At 39.7% G+C, this 19,641-nt stretch overlaps 1 protein-coding gene across 3 annotated transcripts in view; it reads right to left on the bottom strand.

The window, feature by feature from the left end:
• SH3D19 (SH3 domain containing 19) overlaps nucleotides 1-18,924 on the bottom strand; it is a 65,350-nt gene extending 46,426 nt beyond the window's left edge. For 2 of the 3 annotated variants that reach the window (XM_075198830.1, XM_075198839.1), the window contains exon 1: nucleotides 18,321-18,921. In XM_075198830.1, the coding sequence (XP_075054931.1) occupies nucleotides 18,321-18,414 (94 nt within the window). In that variant the 5' untranslated portion in view covers nucleotides 18,415-18,921. Of the gene's footprint in view, nucleotides 1-18,320 lie in introns of all 3 variants that reach the window. The other variant, XM_075198846.1, reaches the window with a different exon arrangement.
• Nucleotides 18,925-19,641: the final 717 nt, after the last annotated feature.

The following is a 19,641-nucleotide window of genomic DNA, read 5'->3' as shown; positions in this document are numbered from 1 at the left end:
CTGCTGGATGTGCAGTCTGATGCTACACTAAACATACTTTCCAATACTTCTTAACACTCTTCTGTTTCTACCCATCACATCCACACTTGATGAAAAGTTTGTTGTGCGCTTAATTTACCATGGTTGCTGCACCAAATGATTATATAACAAGTCCTACTGATTAATAGTTCATATTTTTAATTAACTGAGAAAAAAAAAATCTATTTGCAATAGTCAGTTCTAGTTAAGATAACTACGAATCAAAGGCTAACAAGTTGAACTTAGCATTACATAGAATTGAAAACAAATATGGAGGTAGGGGGGTTTAGGGAAAAAAACCCTTCAAGTGCTTGAAGTAGATATACCTTACCTATATCCAGAGGACGAAACTTTAGTTTGGCCTCCTATTCTCAACATTGTTTTTGAGCATCTAACAACGTGGAAATGCTTACGTTACCAAATGTATTTCCCCAAACACTGCCAAGCTCAGCGTGAAGTAGCATGCATGCAAGAGAGAGCGAGGGAGAGATGAAATCACACAGCAGCATCCACGAGAGAGAGAGAGAGGGAGGCGGAGGAGTGGAGGGATGGGTCCTGTGTTAGTACACTTATGATTGGAAAAGCTAAACTGGTCAAAGAGCACTGTAGGAATGCAGCCATTCAGGAAGTGCCTGGTTCCTCCTCACTTTCCCCACTCAAAAAAGGAAACCAGGTTAAATATAATACAGTACTTTTTCTGCTATATAGCATAAAAGAAATATCTTGTATTTTTGCTACCATGACCTACTGTTTACTGTCAAACATACACAAAAACTACACAGCTGTACAGCAAATGTTGGCTCACACAGTACTACACATTCCCACAATGCAAACTAGTTTTACCAGTGACATCATAAAGTGTAAAAGGACTCACGCTCATGTAAAGGTCATGTGTTCCTAGCGCTTCAGGTGACACAAGAGCATTCCTACACTTGCAGGTACTGTGTGTGTGTGTGTGTGTGTGTGTGTGGTGTGACAGGAGCTACATAAGTGGTGATCAAACTCAACAGGTAACTGCTCTAAGATTAGAAGCAATTTTCCTTTAACTTGATCACTTATTACACGCTTGTAATGTAGCACAGATGTACTTTCAGATTTGTTAGATTTTGTTTTTCCTCCCACATGAAACTATTTCTAGATCCATAGGGGTAAGGTAATGTTGGAAGTACAGTGGCATTTAAGAAGTATTTGGGTGCACAGTACTATTCATTTTATGCAAAATCACCTATTTGTCTACCTGACACATACATAGTTTCACATCCACATTCCGCTTAGGAGCACAGTCCCTGTAAAATAAATACGCACCTACTTGTGCAGGATGGTAGGTGCGGCTCAACATGTGCATGCTGGAAAGAGTTAAAACATCACTTCAGAGTCCAGCCTTCATTTAATCTTTTCAAATTAATTCGTAAAAAAAAAAAATACAGCTTGGTTTAGCCTCATTTACGTCATACTCGCCAACTTTAAAGCTGAAATTACTCAGTTGCACAGGGGCGGGGCCAAAATTCACTAGGAAGTATGCAGGATCCGGGGAAAAGGCCTACTTCAGTAATCTCATGGACATTCTGGGGAAATGGCAAGTAGGACTTATGTCTTACATTAGTCATGTGAATGGCGGAACATCAGAACTCAGCCTTGCTTGAATTATCTTGAGTCAAAAAGAAACAAAAAAAAAAAAAAAAGTTCTGCTGCACAGCAAACCGACCCCTAAATTCACCTTCTTCATCCTCTCTCATTAGAAATAATCTTGTGCCATGAAAAAAAAAAGTAAAAAAAAAATAAAAAATCTACCTTTGGTTTGTGGGTACATAACTAGGAGCATTCAGGTCTTTAGCCTGTACTCCGCCAGTTCCCCCCATCAGAAGCACTGGCGGAACTACCATTGGTACGGCAGGTGCAGTACACCGGGGCCCATGGAAATAATGGGGCCTGCTGCATGGCCCCGATTCCCTCCTCCCAGTCTCCCTGCATCGGGCCCACAGCTCACTAGTTCCACCTCTGATCAGTGGGGCCCATTTTTGGCACCCAAATATGTTGCCATTTTCACATGCAAAATCTATGGGTGTTGCTTAACATTTGTGCAAATGACATATGTACTGTGGGAGGCACATGTTTGTACTTCCAGATTTCTATTTTACTTTATGCAGTATGGATACTGGACATGAGTTGGTGCTAAAGAACCATCACACGATAAAAACAAACAAAAACATCATGTAGTGTATGTAGATCATTCTTAGTTTTATTGAGTCTATTCTTATTCCATATTTCTAATGTTCTTTCACTAATAAAGGACTTATTTACACCAATAACATACTGGCTTATAGTACGCAATAGGTTCCATGCACAGTTATGTGGATGAAACCACTCTCCTAAAATTTCCAGGAAACTCCCAGATTCTGGGTAGGTTTCATGGCCATTCTGCCACATTCAGCCTACATCCAAGTGAAGATTTATTATTCCCCCCCATCTGTGGTTACTGTTCACCTTCAGGATCTCCTGGAGGGGACAAACAAACAAACAAAAAAAAAAAAACTGTTGGCAAGTATGACATAATGCTTCCAAGGGCACCATACCCACTAGCTTGTGAAGTGGAGCATAGGCGGTAGCAGCCTCTTTTGGAGTGGTCTGCTACCCAATCGTCCAATATATCATCACAACGGTTTATAAAGTAGTAGACATACATAGCTAAACATAGACAAGCAAATGGGGTGCCAAACCCTATACTTGGGTATTATTTTTAGAACATATAAATGTTCTAAAACTCAGAAAAGAAATGTTAACATTTTATACAAATTGTACCGTGCAATCAATTTTATTATATGTTTATTTAATCATATCTAGTGTTTACTTAGATGCGTCTTTTCGCAGTGTAAATCTGTGTGCTGCTCAGTCTGATCCGTTGCGAGCCAAAATTGCACAGATTTGCTCTCTCCACTTTCAGTTCCTCCTCTCAATAACTAAGCGAAATTTTTTATACACATGTGCAAATTTTATTAGCAGTTCTTACATAAGTGCACTTTATTATTTAGGTCTAGTGATCTCTTAAATTGTAATGAACATAAAAACAGGGCTATCCAACTAATGGTTTCTTGACCTCTATTGTATAGGACTTCAAAAGACAGGAAAAATATGTGGCTTTTCTTATAAGAAACTTAGACACGCCGATGCTAGATACAAAACTGGATTTACAATTGCAGCAAAAAAACATCTAAATATTAATATTATTTAGATATGATTATGTGCAGCTGTATCGAGAAAGTATATAACCCATAATCTGTAGTGACCTTTTCATTTTTCCTACTTTAGATTCAGGGACATTTTTTCTTGTAGTTATCGTTTGTTATCTTTATTTCTAACACACCCATCGAAAGCTCAGGGACAACCTACAACAAACATCTTGCATGACTGGCACAATCAAATACATATGTACCAATGAATCATCAGTTCAGTATTTACAAACAGAATTCTGCGATATACAGGTACATTTTAAAATTCTTTAAATATGCGGAATTTGTAATCAAAGTTACCCCGTCTTATAGTATTTGAGGTATGAAAAAATATATAGTTTATAAATAAAGTAATGTTTAAAGAATCACAAAAGGTGGGAATTCAATTGACCACGAGATATTTTTTTACACCGCATTGTCATTTTTACGCTGTTTTTTTTTAAGCATTTTCGAGCGGGTTAACTTTACCCGCGATTCAATTCCATTTTTAACTCTCAGTTTAGTTTCATGAAACGGTCCTCTCGCGCTCCAGTAGAAGGTCTATGGAAAGTATAGGGTGTGCGAGAGGCAGCTGCGTTAAAAGCTAAAATCAATTGTTTTTTAACGTGGCGCGTTGAACAGGCCAATATGCTGTTTTATCTCGCACCTCTTTGGGGTGTGATAAAAATAAAAAACCTAAGAAAACCGTTTGAAACCATGTAATAATGATAAAAAAAAAAGATAAACTATGTTTATCAGTAATGCCCAACATGTAAAAGTTGATTTTCTTGTGAAAAAATTATGGGAAAAAAACAAAACAAAAACAAATAAAAAAATAAACATCACTAATTAAATATATTTATGCATGTTTTTTGTACAAATACGTTTGTACTAATGTGTTTTGACATGGTATAGATAATTCTATAGTAAAAATTTGTTAAATAAAAAAATATGCTAAAGAAAAACCTGTAATGTAGATATTATCAACTAGAATGGTTGTGTAATGCAATCTAATGTATGAAAATGTATGCCAATCCTTTTTTTGTGTTATACATGACCGCGTTAAACGCTCCCCTTCACTCCCCTAAAAACTCACAAACACAATGATTAACGCACAGGGGCAGCGTTCCCTCTTTTCCAATTGAATTGCACCAGTTTTCACGCTGTGTTAAAGAAAAACGGTCGCTCCCACCGTGTAAAAACCTGCGCTTTATTTATTTATTTATTTTTTAACGCTGCAGGAAAAATAATCTTGCCGTCAATTGAATTCCCCCCATTACATAAATAAACCAACCCATGTACAATCTGGTTACAATTCACATTACTAAGAACATATGTAAGCGCTTTTAGAAGCTGATCAGAAGTTATTTAAGATAAAGCTTTGAGCAAGAAGGAAAACATTTTTAGACTTTCTGGGGGGTTATGCTGAATTGGGCATACGCCTGTTTGGTTAGTTTAATATAAACAAATATCTACTGTGCATACCCACAAAAAACAACAAACAAACAAACAAAAAAAAAACCCACACACACCTCCGTATACTCAGTCGCAAGATGCAGGAGGGAAGGGGCGGACAAACAGTCCGAATAAGGTAAAAGGGTGTTCACGTAATTGCGACTGAGGCAGACCCACACGAGGTGCAGATACCCCTGCCAGTAGCTGTAACACTTGAGGGTCGGTGCAAATATACACTGATAACGACAGTCAACAGCTCGCCACTACATTGATCATGCCTACATTATATTATATGATTTTGCGGACAATTAATTTCTTGCTACTTCAATTCATACATGAGAGGGAAGATTATACCATCAAATCTAATAGTGAATACATTTATGCGATCAAATCAAATGTCTGAAATAATTGATACAATGCCTATCTCAAAATATCTCAAGCTTCGACAACATATGTGCTGCTTAATTTTGGATTTTAGTTAAAAATACAAGTTCACTTATATGAAAGAGCTACTAACCTACACAATATACCTTCAGATCTGTGATGTTCATACCTCATAACAATCTGCGTAAAAGATGGTGACTCTGCACACACGTTACAGATATCTGCCTGTACTGCTGGTCTTGATTTGCCTGACATTGCTCCATGGTCACGTTCCGTGACTTTTAGGAAGTATAGAAAACCAAATCAACCAACACAATGTGTTTTGGTATGATAAAACGTGATTGAGGGAGCATATACCCTCTCGCAGTATCTGACCAAACGGTCGTAAATAGTCTGATCTGCACGATAATTGCATATTTGTGTACCCGGCTTTAGTAAAGATAATAATAGCTGTATGTAGTATATTTGATACTTTAACATTTTTTATGGATAATGAGAAAGAATGACAGTGTTCATCACTTAAAATAAAATGACTGCCCTCCCACATGCATGATACCACCTGTATTACTCATACCCACTCCTGCAAACTCCAAAGCACTGAATTGCAAGCTCCTCTGCATCTTTTGTGGGGGGAAATTACCACCGAATTTCCGCGTTGTCAAAACTATTATTATTACCAGCGTTAAAACTACCGTAATAATGGTAATAAGGCGCATTATTACCGTTATAACTGTAATAATGCGCAGGTCACCTTACTTTCACCCGTAACGCGGCCAATTGAATTCCCTCATGTGTTACGCACAGCACGAAAGCTATGTTGTAATGTCCTATACTTTGCCTACTGTCCATCTTTGTACTATATTGATCTTGAAAACTGCTCATATTTATGATGCCTTATAAAGATACACTAATATCAATAGGTAACCTGTATTTTTACATAAAAATATTTATAACAAACATACCTCCCAACTATCCCGATTTCAGCAGGACTGTCCCGATTTTAAAGCTCTGTCCTGCTGTCCCATCCGGAGACATGTTTGACCTGTGGGTGGGAATGTTGGGGGAAGGGAGATTTTGAAGGGGCATCCTAGTGCTTTACAGCGCTAGCCCCCATGATGTAGCCACGCACCCTGTCCCGCTGCCGAGGACTGAAAGGTCGGGTGTTATGCAATAAGTTATATAATACTTGAAAACAACCAGGTGTGAATTATTTTCTGCTGCTGTACAAATGCAAGTTGCAATTCACTTATGATTAGCAACAAGAAGCCATGCACACTACAATACAACTCTGAGGGGGGAATTCAATTGGTCGGGATGTTCAGTATAACGTTGTAGAACTCTCGCTTTAAATCCTGCTGTTCCCTGGCTGAGAAATATGGCGGCCCACGGTAGTCTCATGGCAGGGAGCACGTCGTTTTGTGGTACCCACAGATACGGGTATTAACTAGAAGTGCAGCATGTCCTCTTTATATTACCTAGAGGTTTTTTTTCTGTTTTGATCATCATCATATATATTCAGAAAGGCGCCACAAAAGTTTTGCAGCACTATACATGAAATTTACAGTAATATACAATACACAGACAGCAGCGATCCACAATACATGATTAAACTTCATTGTACAAAGACCAAGCTTCTACTAATTAACAGATTACACACAGATAACTTGGTAACATAGATCAAGTTATTAAAGGGACAATGAACAAGAGTGATGTGTGTGTGTGTGTGTGTTAGGGAATTTAGACTGTAAGCCCCAATGGGGCAGGGACTGATGTGAATGAGTTCTCTGTACAGCACTGCGGAATCAGTGGCGCTATATAAATAAATGATGACGGGAACGTTCACCGTGAAGTAGGCTACAGCTCATGAAAACAGGGCTTGGGAAGCAGACAGAGGGACACAGAGTGATGCAATAGTAGATGAAAGATAGCTCTGCTTGTGAGAGATTACATCCTAAAGGGATAAGCCTTTATTCTTATTTGCCTGTTATAGGCATAAAACAAAATGTATTTTGAGAATCCAGTATAAGCCAAAAGTACAAATATTACCAATTACTTCTAGCTGCAATAATCAAAATGATATTTTGCGACAAACATATATACACACATAAAAATGCCTAGAGCAGATAAATATAGATAAAATTGAAAAAGTTGGATAAACAAGGGACACCAAGCAAATAATACAAAGGTGTTGTGGGGTTCCTTTTACCTAGCACAGTTTGGGTGAAATTATTCCCTTAGAAAGCAAGGTCAATACTAATCACTACTTGTGTAATGACGCACAAGTGATTTTCTCCTGGAAGAATAATGCCACACATCTCCTTCCAGATATTAGCAGACAATGCCACGGTGCAGACAGGTCACACTGGCACCAGGGTGGCCAATGTTTATTAGGTGACTATATAGTAGTGTGTTCCCTTTCTATTGGTCCACTACCCACAAAACACAAGTATATATTAAAAAGGGACAAGAGGAATAGAAATAACTAAAATCAAACTAGTCTACATAAATACAACTAGAAGGTCACACCCTATAGACTGTACAGCAATGGAGAAAAGCGCTGGAGCATTCTGTGGTAGATCAATTTATCTGAAACAAAAATAGTAACACACATGTACATACACTGGAAGATAAAAGCTAATTTTACAGATGTGTGTACATTATTTCATTTTGTTCATCTTTTCCACAACAAACCAATTGTTTAAATTCTACCACAGTAGGAGGGTGCCCCCCAGTGATGCTTGGGGGAATATATCATAATAAAGAACAGCACATGTGAAATGTACAGTGATGGATACACATAGGCAAACGCTGTACCATCCATAGTAGGCAAAAGCATTCAAATATGCACAAAGAAAACATTTCTCAAATGTTTATATATGTCTACTGCACTCTCTAAGCACTTTCATTTCTGTAGCAATTTGTTTTTATTGTAAGCATGAAACAGATCAGTTTATCTGTAACATTTAAAACTGCAGATAGTGCAACATACTAGGGCGTGTACTCTGAGGGAAATCAGCCTAAACACTCTCATTATGGATGATTTTACTGCATTTAACATAGACAATCTTACTTCTTATTCTCAGGAAGGTTATATGCTTATTCTAAGCAGGTTTAAAATTCTATAGTAGTTTTAACGGAATCATTTTATTTGTGGGCTGTTCCCGGTATGCAATGGTTAGTACCTACCAAAAGTGGTCCAAGGAAGGACAACCAATGAATTGGCAACAAGATCATGGACGAGTGGGTAGTGAATGCTAGTCTGTCTGTCCAATCCCACAGAAGAGCTGAAATAGTTAATGCTGGTTATGATAGAAAGGCATCAGAGCACACAGTGCATCGCAGCTTGCTGCATATGGTGCTGCGTTACCACAGACCGCTCAGAGTGCTTATGTTGAACCTCTGTCCACCACCAAAAGTGCCTACAATGGACACGTTAGGGGCCAGAACTGGACTATGGAGCAATGGAAGGAGGTGACCTTGTCTGATGAATCACGTGTTCTTTTACATCATGTGGATGGCCGGGTGCGTGTGCATCGGTTACCTGGGGAAGAGATGGCACCAGGATGCACTATGGGTAGAAGACAAGCCGGCAGAGGCAGTGCGATTCTCTGGGCAATGTTCTGCTGCGAAACCTTGGGCCCCGGCATTCATGTGTATGTTACTTTAGCACGTACCACCCCTTCATGACAACTTTATTCCCTGATGGCAGTGGCCTCTTTCAGCAGGAGAATTACAAAATTTGTTTAGAAATGGTTTGAGGAACATGACAGATAGTTCAGGATGTTGATTGGCCTCCAAATTCCCCAGATATACAATACATCAACTTCAAGAACTGACTGTTCACTTGCTTCCTAATATACCCCCCTCTCCCTGACAGGTGCCATTGTAACAAGATAATCAAAGTAATTCACTTCACATGTCAGCCTGTTATGTTGTATATAGATTACCACTTTCATAGTTTTCTATATTCATAAACAATTGTAATTTCAAAACAATGTCAAACATTTGAACACAATCTAATTAGCGGGACCATATCTTAAAAATACTCCCTTCCAAGTTGTTGAACATTTTTCACATACCATTATATAATTCTTCTAACGCAAATGGGCGGATTCATTTAGGTGCATGGTGTTGTAGTAGCACTGCGCGTTGTGCCTATGCGCACAAAAGTGGCAATTAAGGCAATAATAGCATCACTAAAAAATGAGCAAAGATCATTACGTGATGCTAACGGCTAATTGAATCGACCCCAAAGAATACATTATGTCATGTGACCACGGTGAGGCATTATGTATATGTGTCGCAATGCACATCAACTAAATAACCTGCATTCTAAATCTTATGAGCTTAAGGCTTAATTCCTAAAACTATGTACTGCATTTATACATTTTAGGAGATTAATGTTGTAAAATAATCACAGAAGATTTAAGCAGGAAGGCGACACAAAGCCCTGGTGTTGTGCATCCAAAAATGCAAGTGTAAGCTTAATATGAAATTGCATATAAATACTATGCATTTCAGAAGCACGTAGACGTGTTGTATGCCTTTGCATACGCTTCTAGAATGCTGGTGGTTCCCTTTAAGGGTCTGCATTTTGTTTGTTTTTTGTGGGCCCCATCTCCCTAGGGAATGTAGCCCCGATTTTACAAACACCCCTAGCGCTGGTATTAGTAAAACCAGGGGGACTCCACACCGATTTTGCTAGTACTAGCCTAGGCAGGCAACACTAGTGTTAATCGGTGTATTGTGTGGGCACGCTTTTCAAAAGTGTGAATGTTTTAGTATTATGAGTGTTGTCCACCGTTGATAGATCATACCTAACCCATTGAAATGAATGGAAGATGCTCCATACAGTAAATTAATAAAATCTGGCAGCGCTGTTACCCCACCCCCTCAACCAGATTTAGCGCCGTTATCCACTAAAACAGGATAACAACAAGCTATAGTGTAAAGCAGTCCCACACTAGATAGAACTTGGGCTGGTTTCCACTAAAGCAGGGGAACAAAGAATATTGGGTCCCTCTGCTGCAGTGGGAACCAGCCCCAGGCTAGATGGCCTAGGATAAATTCCTCTATTATTAGGGTACCGAAGGTCTTGATCACACAACAAAAGAGATTAAAGAAATCTGATGTGGGGGGGCGGAAATGAAAAATGCTGGGATCGCCATTCATATCGATGACCCATTCATTTCAATGGATTTTCTAAATGGAGTGCAGTACTCCCAATAAAATTAATGGGAAAATACAGTACTAAGCTAGTTAACACCTAGTGGGCATGTCCACAATGCTCTCTCTCAGATATAGAAGTTTCCAAGTACAGAGACATGATTTGAATGCACTAAAATAGAACAATCAGCAGCCGCAAAAAACAAGGTTAATTAGCTGCTATTAAATTGACCTTATTTTCTTAGTCTGTATGTATGTTAGGTAGTTCAGACTGTAAGCTCCAATGGGGGCAGGGACTGATGCGAGCGAGTTGCAAGCTCCAATGGGGGCAGGGACTGATGCGAGCGAGTTGCAAGCTCCAATGGGGGCAGGGACTGATGCGAGCGAGTTGCAAGCTCCAATGGGGGCAGGGACTGATGCGAGCGAGTTGCAAGCTCCAATGGGGGCAGGGACTGATGCGAGCGAGTTGCAAGCTCCAATGGGGGCAGGGACTGATGCGAGCGAGTTGCAAGCTCCAGTGGGGGCAGGGACTGATGCGAGCGAGTTGCAAGCTCCAATGGGGGCAGGGACTGATGCGAGCGAGTTGCAAGCTCCAATGGGGCAGGGACTGATGCGAGCGAGTTGCAAGCTCCAGTGGGGCAGGGACTGATGCGAGCAAGTTCTCTGTACAGCGCTGCGGAATTAGTGGCGCTATATAAATAGGTGATAATGATGCAGTGCAAATTAACTCAAATGCAGATATGAAAGCAAATGTTTATGGACAGAGATTGGCATGAGTTTCATTTTTACAAGTGTTTGCATGTTTTGTATTAAAACACAAATTAAATGCAGCATTTAAATGCCAGTGGATAAGAAGGTTAATCTGTGACCAGAGGGCTTTCTATGTATGCAGCGGTAATCCTATCATTGAAAGGCATTCTCCAAGATCATTTGCATATCAAGAGATATGTCTGTTATTCAACTTCATTAAATCAAACTTATTAGAAATTACTTTATGAACATTAGTCCTGTGCTTTAAAACTTTCAGATGGTCACTGTCTTAAATTTGCATACGGTGGAAAATATTCCCTTCAATAATCTTGTTAAAGTCTGGGCCTCACTCAATTACCCATTTTTAAACATGGTGTGATACCATATTGGCCATATTATGTCTACACTACAGTTTCAGTGCTAGTGGGAGAGTGTTCTTCATAGCATAGCTAGCACACAGTGAAGCTCACTGGGGCTATGTTGGCTAAAAACGACATTAAGGGTGTATTTGATATCACCACCGATATGTTCCTATCTCCCTGCAGGACTTAACAGATGTGAGTAAGAGTGTGCCCTCCACATGACTGAGTGCCCTCACTGCTCCCTTCCTTATGAGAAAGGATCCCAACGCTGCAGGACACATCAGATGATATACTGCATTGAAGATACAACCACACACTTTGAGTTGTGTCCCTTTACCTGTGCACGCTCAACTTGCTGTCAGTGTGACACAGGAAGAAGACAGATGGACATTATACAGTAAGTAGGTGGAACACATCACTATGGAGAAGACTGAATTAATGGACAGAATAGTCTGCAGCACTCACTTCTAAATGTGTCATTTTAATACTATTATACAGTAATAGCTGGGATGGTTAATACTTAGGTCCCCTATTTAATGAGAATTAGCATCCACTGTAAGATACTTGTCATACAGTTCAAGTGGTTATAAGTTACTGACCTATTACCTGCAAAAGGCTTCCAGTGTCCTGGGGGTAAATTTATCAAGCCGCGAGTTTGAAACTCTGGAGATGTTGCCTATAGCAACCAATCAAATTCTAGTTATCATTTATTTAGTACATTCTACAAAATGACAGCTAGAATCTGACTGCTATAGGCAACATCTACACTTTTTCAAACCTTCAGCTGGATGTTTTTAAATCTGCACTACCACCTACAGTTTACTAGCCTGCTGGTTCCCCTGGGGGCTGCCAGGTACAGTCAGTTTTTCTGGGGCTTCATGTTCCTGCTCACAAACATGGCAGCAAAAACCAATGCTATGTGTTGCTGTGGAAAGGGTATAGTGGCTGTGAGCTGGGTATCCAATCAGAAGCTGCAATCCAGAGATGTGCAAATTTAAATAAACTAAAGCTACTAGAATGAATTTGCTGCAAATATAGATTTATTAAAAAAAATTCTCATGTTTAAATGCCATTGCGATGAAACTACAAACTCTTAAGGTAATTTGCGAATCTGCAAGAAGGTGGGTCTGCAGCGCCTATTACGTTTCATGACGACAAGCTCCTTTTATGTGTGCGCTTGTGCTCATGTGTAAGTGGGGAGGGCATGGATTCACATGACAGAGGTCTGCATCTTTTGAGGGGGAGGAAATGATTGGAACCAGGCAGATCGGGGGATTCCTTGCTGGTATTGAGCCCACATATAAGGACAAAATTGTAGGAGAAGATATTTTAATAAGCTCCAAGGGTTGGCGTGAGTTCACATTTATGGGGTGTTTTATCCACCCGTAATTACACAGCATAAAACAAAAAGCATATGACACAAAAATGACGATTAAAATAAAAAAACAAAACAAACAAAAAAAATGTGCCAGCTTAGCATGCCACCTGCTTTTTAATCCACTGAAGGTGCACTACACAGCTGAATCAAATATATCTCCTGCCCATCCTGTAGCGACAATTACTAGAGACTGTAGGTCCATGTTCACATAGATCATCGTCAATGCAAGGAAACTGCAATAGCTTCAAGCAATGGGACTGGCCCATTGCTTGAGTGTTTTTTGTGACACAGATAGGACAAAAAAGTTGTTTTTCTCATTCTACAGTGGGCGCAAGAGACTGCCTGAAGGGCTCCAACTATACCAGTTGGACAGCTAAGACGTAAAGCACATACCATAATTCATGGACTTTCCAAAGTCAGCCATCAAACTGTCCCCTCTCCCTTTCTATAGATTATTGCTCATTCTGAGACTAGTCCACTCAGACAGATCTTCAAGTAGAAATGTAACCATTAATTCACAATCATCTTTAGAATGACAAATAATTATTTAGAAGAGTTAAAAGAATAAGTTCTCCTTTATGGACTGTCTCCCGGATGTGTTTCGAAATGGTATCTATTTCAATGCAATCACCTGCACACGTCCAGCCCCCACCTCTTCTGCCCAATGTCAGCCATTGGACTCACAAAAAGCCATTCACATTAGTCAGTCGAGCCTAAAGGCAATGGGCGAGACCACAGTGGGAGCCAGGTATATTCAGAAGACTGTATACGTCCAGGTCACTGATGGTCAAGACTATTTAGAAAAATCTACCAGTTAGATATACTCAGCTGCAGTATATCTAACCAGCTAGAAATCTGATATGGTACCTACATAATAGGCTATTTAAGTATATTGGTAAACATTTAAAAATGTAGTTTGAAATCTATTTAAAACACCAAGTAATATTGTAATCTAAACAAGTGGTCATGTAAAAGGCAGGTACAGATCATATCTTCAGTGTGTGACTCATGCTTACGTGAGTTGTCTCCTTGTAAACTGCCAAACCTGATGTACCAGCAGCCTCTCCTCATACCTTTGTCAACAATGTTGTGTCAGAGCAGATGTTCCGACACAGGTATATGTAAGAATGCAAATCACAGCTTCTAAGGAGTATTAGATCAAGACTGTACAGCTCATAGATTTACCTTACTGGATTACAATCAATGTCATCTATCTTCTGCTGGCTCTTGGGGAGAGTAAAGCTGACCACATACTGACCAATTTGTTTTTGGCCAAGCTGCCGACAGAGAATAATTATTACTAAGCAATTTTCATGTGTCGGTCAAAAACAACTGTTGATCCTCAATTAGATTGTCATTCACAACAATGCAGTTAGATGAAGAGTGTGATCATCTTGTGTGTGGTCAGCGCCAGAATGCTCTAATTGGACCACTGTGTGAACCTGCTTGGCTATCCATCTAACAAGCAGGCTGGACTGATTAGCCAAAGATCCAATTGTTTAGCTCTCAGACCAAACGACTGAATCATATGGGGCCCAGTGTATTTAGTTGGCAGATTACTACACAAACGTAACCCGTGGAACCTAACAGAGTATACCACCCAATCTAACACCTAACTATGAGTTTGTCATACTGAAGCTGAACCATATAAAAGGTTTACTCGTTTGTGACAAACATTAGAGCTGTATCGCATATGTAATTGTGAGTCCAAGACATAATTGATGTTATCTGGTGTGCTGTCGAGTATCCTATTATGTAAAATTTTAATTGGTTCAAGATCTCTCGCAGTATAATCCAAATTCTGGTAATGCAATGTGATTAAATAGCCTGACCCAATCACATCTGTAGCCAAATTGGCAACATACAGGATCCAAGCAACATAGCACAGATAAGATTGCTGCCCACACACATGGCAATATAAAGTCAGTTCTTGTGGAAAGCATAAGGAACCTTGGAAGAGAAATTGTCATGGCAGATAAAACTATTACTACTGGGTAGGGCAATATGTTCAGCCTAGATTACCAACAGCATTCACCACTAGAGGCTCACATACCGGTTTCACAATATTTACACTCTGAAATATCTGTTTCCATTACTGTATAGGAAATTGATCTCTTTGGTAAATAATTAGCCAATACTCAAGTTAAAAATACTCAGATGACCTTGATGTCAACTTGAGATAAAACCATTTTCTTCTATAAAAATATATTTGAAAGCAACAACCCATTTAACATTTCAGTGTCTCGATTAACTGGATATTTCAATATATACAGTCCCGGAAAATAAAACCATAAGAGACATTTAAAGATGTAGATACACAGCTCCTTAAGAGGAATATGTAATCTTAATCATAAACCGAGACAAATATAGAGGATATTTAATATCTCAGAAACAATAACTTTGCTAAGTTGTTATAAACAGATTTTTTTTTTTTTACCTTCTGTATAAAGCAATCTTGTATTCAGGATAACTGACATAAGAGGACTCTTTTCTCTACAGCAGGAGCATCAAAATACAACTCCTTTCAATAACTTCCTTGGCAGATCAAACACTATAGTGTTGAAATTACTATACTAACGGTAATAAAGCGCATCTATTACCATAGTAACAGTAATAGCGGGCGACCCACGTTCTAAAGAATTGAATTCCCCCAAAAGAACAATATTGTGTTTTGCGTGTATAGGAACATGCCAGGCATGTTTTTCTTTCAGTGTACGGAAACCGTACAGATCAGAGGAGAGATAATGCCTAGGTTTCACTGTCATTAACAATGACAGGGATCACTGGAATGGGATCCTTGCTGTTGACCCAGGAACAAAGAAAAACTTCAAATTTTTGTCTATTTTTGGTATAAACCCACCCCTCTGGCTCCTGCATACTCTTGGGCTCTCGGGTGGGGAGTTTGAATGTAAAAATACCAGTTTATTAATGACTGGACAACCTTCATCAACAATCAGAAAAGAAGAGATTACTTTTAAAGTGCATGCTGTGATCCCTGAAGTATAACAGGATCCCAGGGAATGACAAGGATCTCTCTCAAAACACAGGGATCACTGGAATGGGATCCTTGTAGTTTTACTAGCTGCTGGAGGAGGAAAGGGGGGTCAAATTAGTATTTTACAAATTATAAAACAATTAGTAAGTTTTAATTGTAAACTGAAAAGAATATACTCTGATAGGGCAGCACGGTGGCTAAGTGGTTAGTACTTCTACCTTACAGAGCCGGGGGCATGAGTTCAATTCCCAACCATGGCCTTATCTGTGAGGAGTTTGTATGTTCTCACCGTTTTTGCGTGGGTTTCCTCTGGGTGCTCCGGTTTCCTCCCACAATCCAAAAACATACTGGTAGGTTAATTGGCTGCTAACAAATTGACCCGTGTGTGTGTGTGTGTGTGTTTGGGAATTTAGACTGTAAGCCCCAATGGGGCAGGGACTGATGCGAATTCTCTGTACAGCGCTGCGGAATTAGTGGCACTATATAAATAAATGGCAATAATAAAGATGTTTCTGGACGGACCATATTAAGGGCTCTTACCAATTCATTACAAAGGTTTTACAATTATTTTTTAGCAGTAGTAGTAAATGCATGTACACCAGTCCGACGCTAGAAATCATTGTTCCTAGTTTCACCATAACTTGCAGTTTTACTAGGGATCACATTGCAGAACACATGGTGGTTTACAGCAGGTAAACACGTAGGGTAAGCCTGCAGTGATCTCCAAATGCAAGCAACAAACGCATGTCAAATCCCTCAGTGGGTACATGGAATAAGAGGGATTTTTTCCTATACTTTCTTGCCTTGCTAGGGTAGTTGTTGAGATAAATCAGGACACAACTCATAGACTGGGCCTGTTGGCTCCCTACACCCTCACCCTTTGAACAAATGCTGCCAGTCAATGGACTGATATTAATATTGCTCAGAAAGTCTTTCACTCTTTACACAACAATTTCTAATATCAAGGAAAAGAAAATGTTAGTGGGACTATGTTGACCACTTTACTTCTGCCCATAGGAAAATGAAAAATCCTGTTTTAAAATTCCTATATTATAAAGTACAAAGTTACCTTGGTAAAAGAGAACTCACACTGTTACATTTCAAAGTCTGAGGTGACCATTAGGATAGCGTCTGTGCAAGATGTATCTTGCCACAAGGCCACAGTATATTCTCTAATTCTCACAATAACATAATTTTCTTCTAAATAAGTCGATGTTACTTATAGTCATGAAAAATTAACCTCACAGAGATGGGTTTCATGATGAGTTACAACAAACTTCATTATGAACACGTCTCCCATGGGGCCCTGGACCTTGGATTCAAATACTAGCAAATATGAAATTGCTAAAGTGTTGTGGAGAACTGCACAATATTCAACCCTGTATTTATGAAGAGCTCCCTCTTTATAAAACCAACTTAAAACTGGTGTTATAACAAGTGTGGCTTCATACAGAGGGTGAAATAATATTTAAAAATGTTGGAGGTTATTGCTCACACCTGTCAGGACTGGTGGGCAGTGGTCTAACACACTACTGGCTGTAGTGCTCACACATACACACGTGTGTGTGTGTGTGTATATACAGAATGGATAACGAATATATATATGTAGAGATACACATAAGCAATATAAAATGTGGAAAAGATGTGCCAAAGATAGGAGATAGATAGATAGATCGATCTCTCTCTATATATTTATTATCTTAAAACCAATACACACTGTGCAGGGAACACCTCTGTGAAGCAGAACAGAATGCACTATAGAAGGAGAGAAAACATAGCAAAGACACCAACAGAGGGTACTGTAGGAAGTCAACTCATTCCGACATTCACCTAATACTTCTAATATTAAACATGCTCTTGACAGACAGGTCATTTTGGTATGTCAAAAATTAGCATAGCATGTACACAATTAACTAATAAGTCCTAAGCTTATTCAACACTTTAGAATCAAAGCAGTGCTCTTCCCAGAAAATTTTGCCAGCTGGGTGGCATTATGAAGTAGCCTGGTGGGGGCAATTGTAATACTTTGCAATAATATTTAAAAATGTTGGAGGTTATTACGCACACCTGTCAGGACTGGTGGTCAGTGGTTTAACACACACTACTGGCTGTAGTGCTCATATAGTGCCTGTTCTAATACAAGAAACAATGGTTTATTCTAATAGGACTCTGATGGGCTCAAAAAGCTGGGTGGCAGGTAAAAACAGCCAGGTGGAGCACCCGGGAAATAGGTGCTGGGGAAAACACTGAAGCAGTTACTTTACTAAATTGCCAAATAAACATAAGTAGATCTACCCATTTTTAAAAAAATCTATAGATTAATTCTTAAGTATATAAAACATATATGTATATTTCAGTATGAAAATGCAAAGAAAATGGCTCCACTAGACCATCACCATAATATGTTTCCATATGTACCTGCTTACATATCAGAATTTCTCAGAAGACTATAATACCCTTGGCCCCTGTCATGAAGCTAATCAGTGCAAAGTCCCTGTGGATTAGAGGCTGTACTGGCATGCCTGCTGTGCTGGTGTAGCAGTGTATAGACATGTGTGCTCCCATACAGCATGTAAAGCACTGCAGACCCCTCTCTCCATGGTTACCTGCAGCTTGGTTCAGGTTGGACCTCCTGTGTCTCCTGTTCCCAGCACTATCCCTCAGCTCCTCCTCCTCTTCCTCCAGCCAGGCTTCAGCCATCAGCAGACAACACAGGGTAAAAGCATTGGAGGTTCAGAAAAATCACATTTCTCTTCCCCACGACTGAAGAAGAAGCCGAAGTGTGATTAGTGTGTGCGGGTTATTCCTACACAATGCTCAGCATATCCTGTAGAGAGAGCTTGGCATTCCCATCCCTTCAGATGCAATGCTTCCTGCCACAGCATGCACAAGACACAAAGATCCCTGTGTCAGTCCTGTGCACCTGATCCCCCCTTACACATCCAGCCTCTGCCGAGATGTAGTCGTGCTTCTGTCACCCAGATCCCTGTTGTGTGTCACCCGTGGACACAAACTTTGTACTGTGTGAACATACATCCAAGCAGGGCCTCCATCTGCTGGTAACACAACAGGGACACTCCTCAGCTGTGAATAAGGAGAGGGAATGGGGTCATACTTCCACCCAGATGCGGTCCTTCCTGCCCTGTCTTCTTTCCTCCTTCCCAACACTTTCTAAATATTCCGGTGTCAACAGGAAATTGTTCTCTCGGTTTCCCTGTGATAGTAAAACAAAAGGCAGAGGGGGAGGGAGGAGGAGGAGGAGGTACCTGCAGCAAGTGGATGGGTGCAGGCATGTGTGAGACACACTCAGTTCCAGCAATCTCAGCCTGGACTTTCTGCCCTAAATGCTAATTGCTGGGGGTTGTAAAACATGAATTCAGGATTGATAAATGTTGTGTATTACATACTGTCCAGGACATATAAATACATTGCAGGCATCACATACCAGGAAAAATACAGTTCCCCTTTCCCAATGTGCATTTGTAAAGGTGTTCAGATTTCAGCATGTAAGTGTCATTGAATGAGACAGACTGGTCCAGTGATATAACTGTATTGGCTCAGAGCAGCAGTTGTTGTTTTTTTAATCCTGGAAATAGACTACAGATTGAAATCTGACAGAAAATGAATGTATGGTTAAAAATCCAGTTGTCAGCAAATGTGCTCTCCCGTGGTTTGGTTTCTAAGGGGTCTATTTATTTCTTTTTTGCTTAAAACCTGCATAACTGCATTTGTAAGTATCCTATTGACTTGTTACTAGGGGATCGCAGCAGATATCTGAGATATCTGCTGTGGTCCCACTGTTATCGTAATCAATAGCAGTCCCCATAAGTTCCCATAGGTTTCTAATATATACATATATATATATATATATATATATATATATATATATGTGTGTGTGTATTATTATTTTTAATTTATAAGGAGCCA

The sequence above is a fragment of the Mixophyes fleayi genome, chromosome 1 (genome assembly GCF_038048845.1).
Source record: "Mixophyes fleayi isolate aMixFle1 chromosome 1, aMixFle1.hap1, whole genome shotgun sequence".
Lineage (NCBI taxonomy): Eukaryota > Metazoa > Chordata > Amphibia > Anura > Limnodynastidae > Mixophyes > Mixophyes fleayi.
The sequence above is the reverse complement of the archived record's forward strand: the minus strand, read 5'-3'. Positions and strand labels throughout refer to the sequence as shown.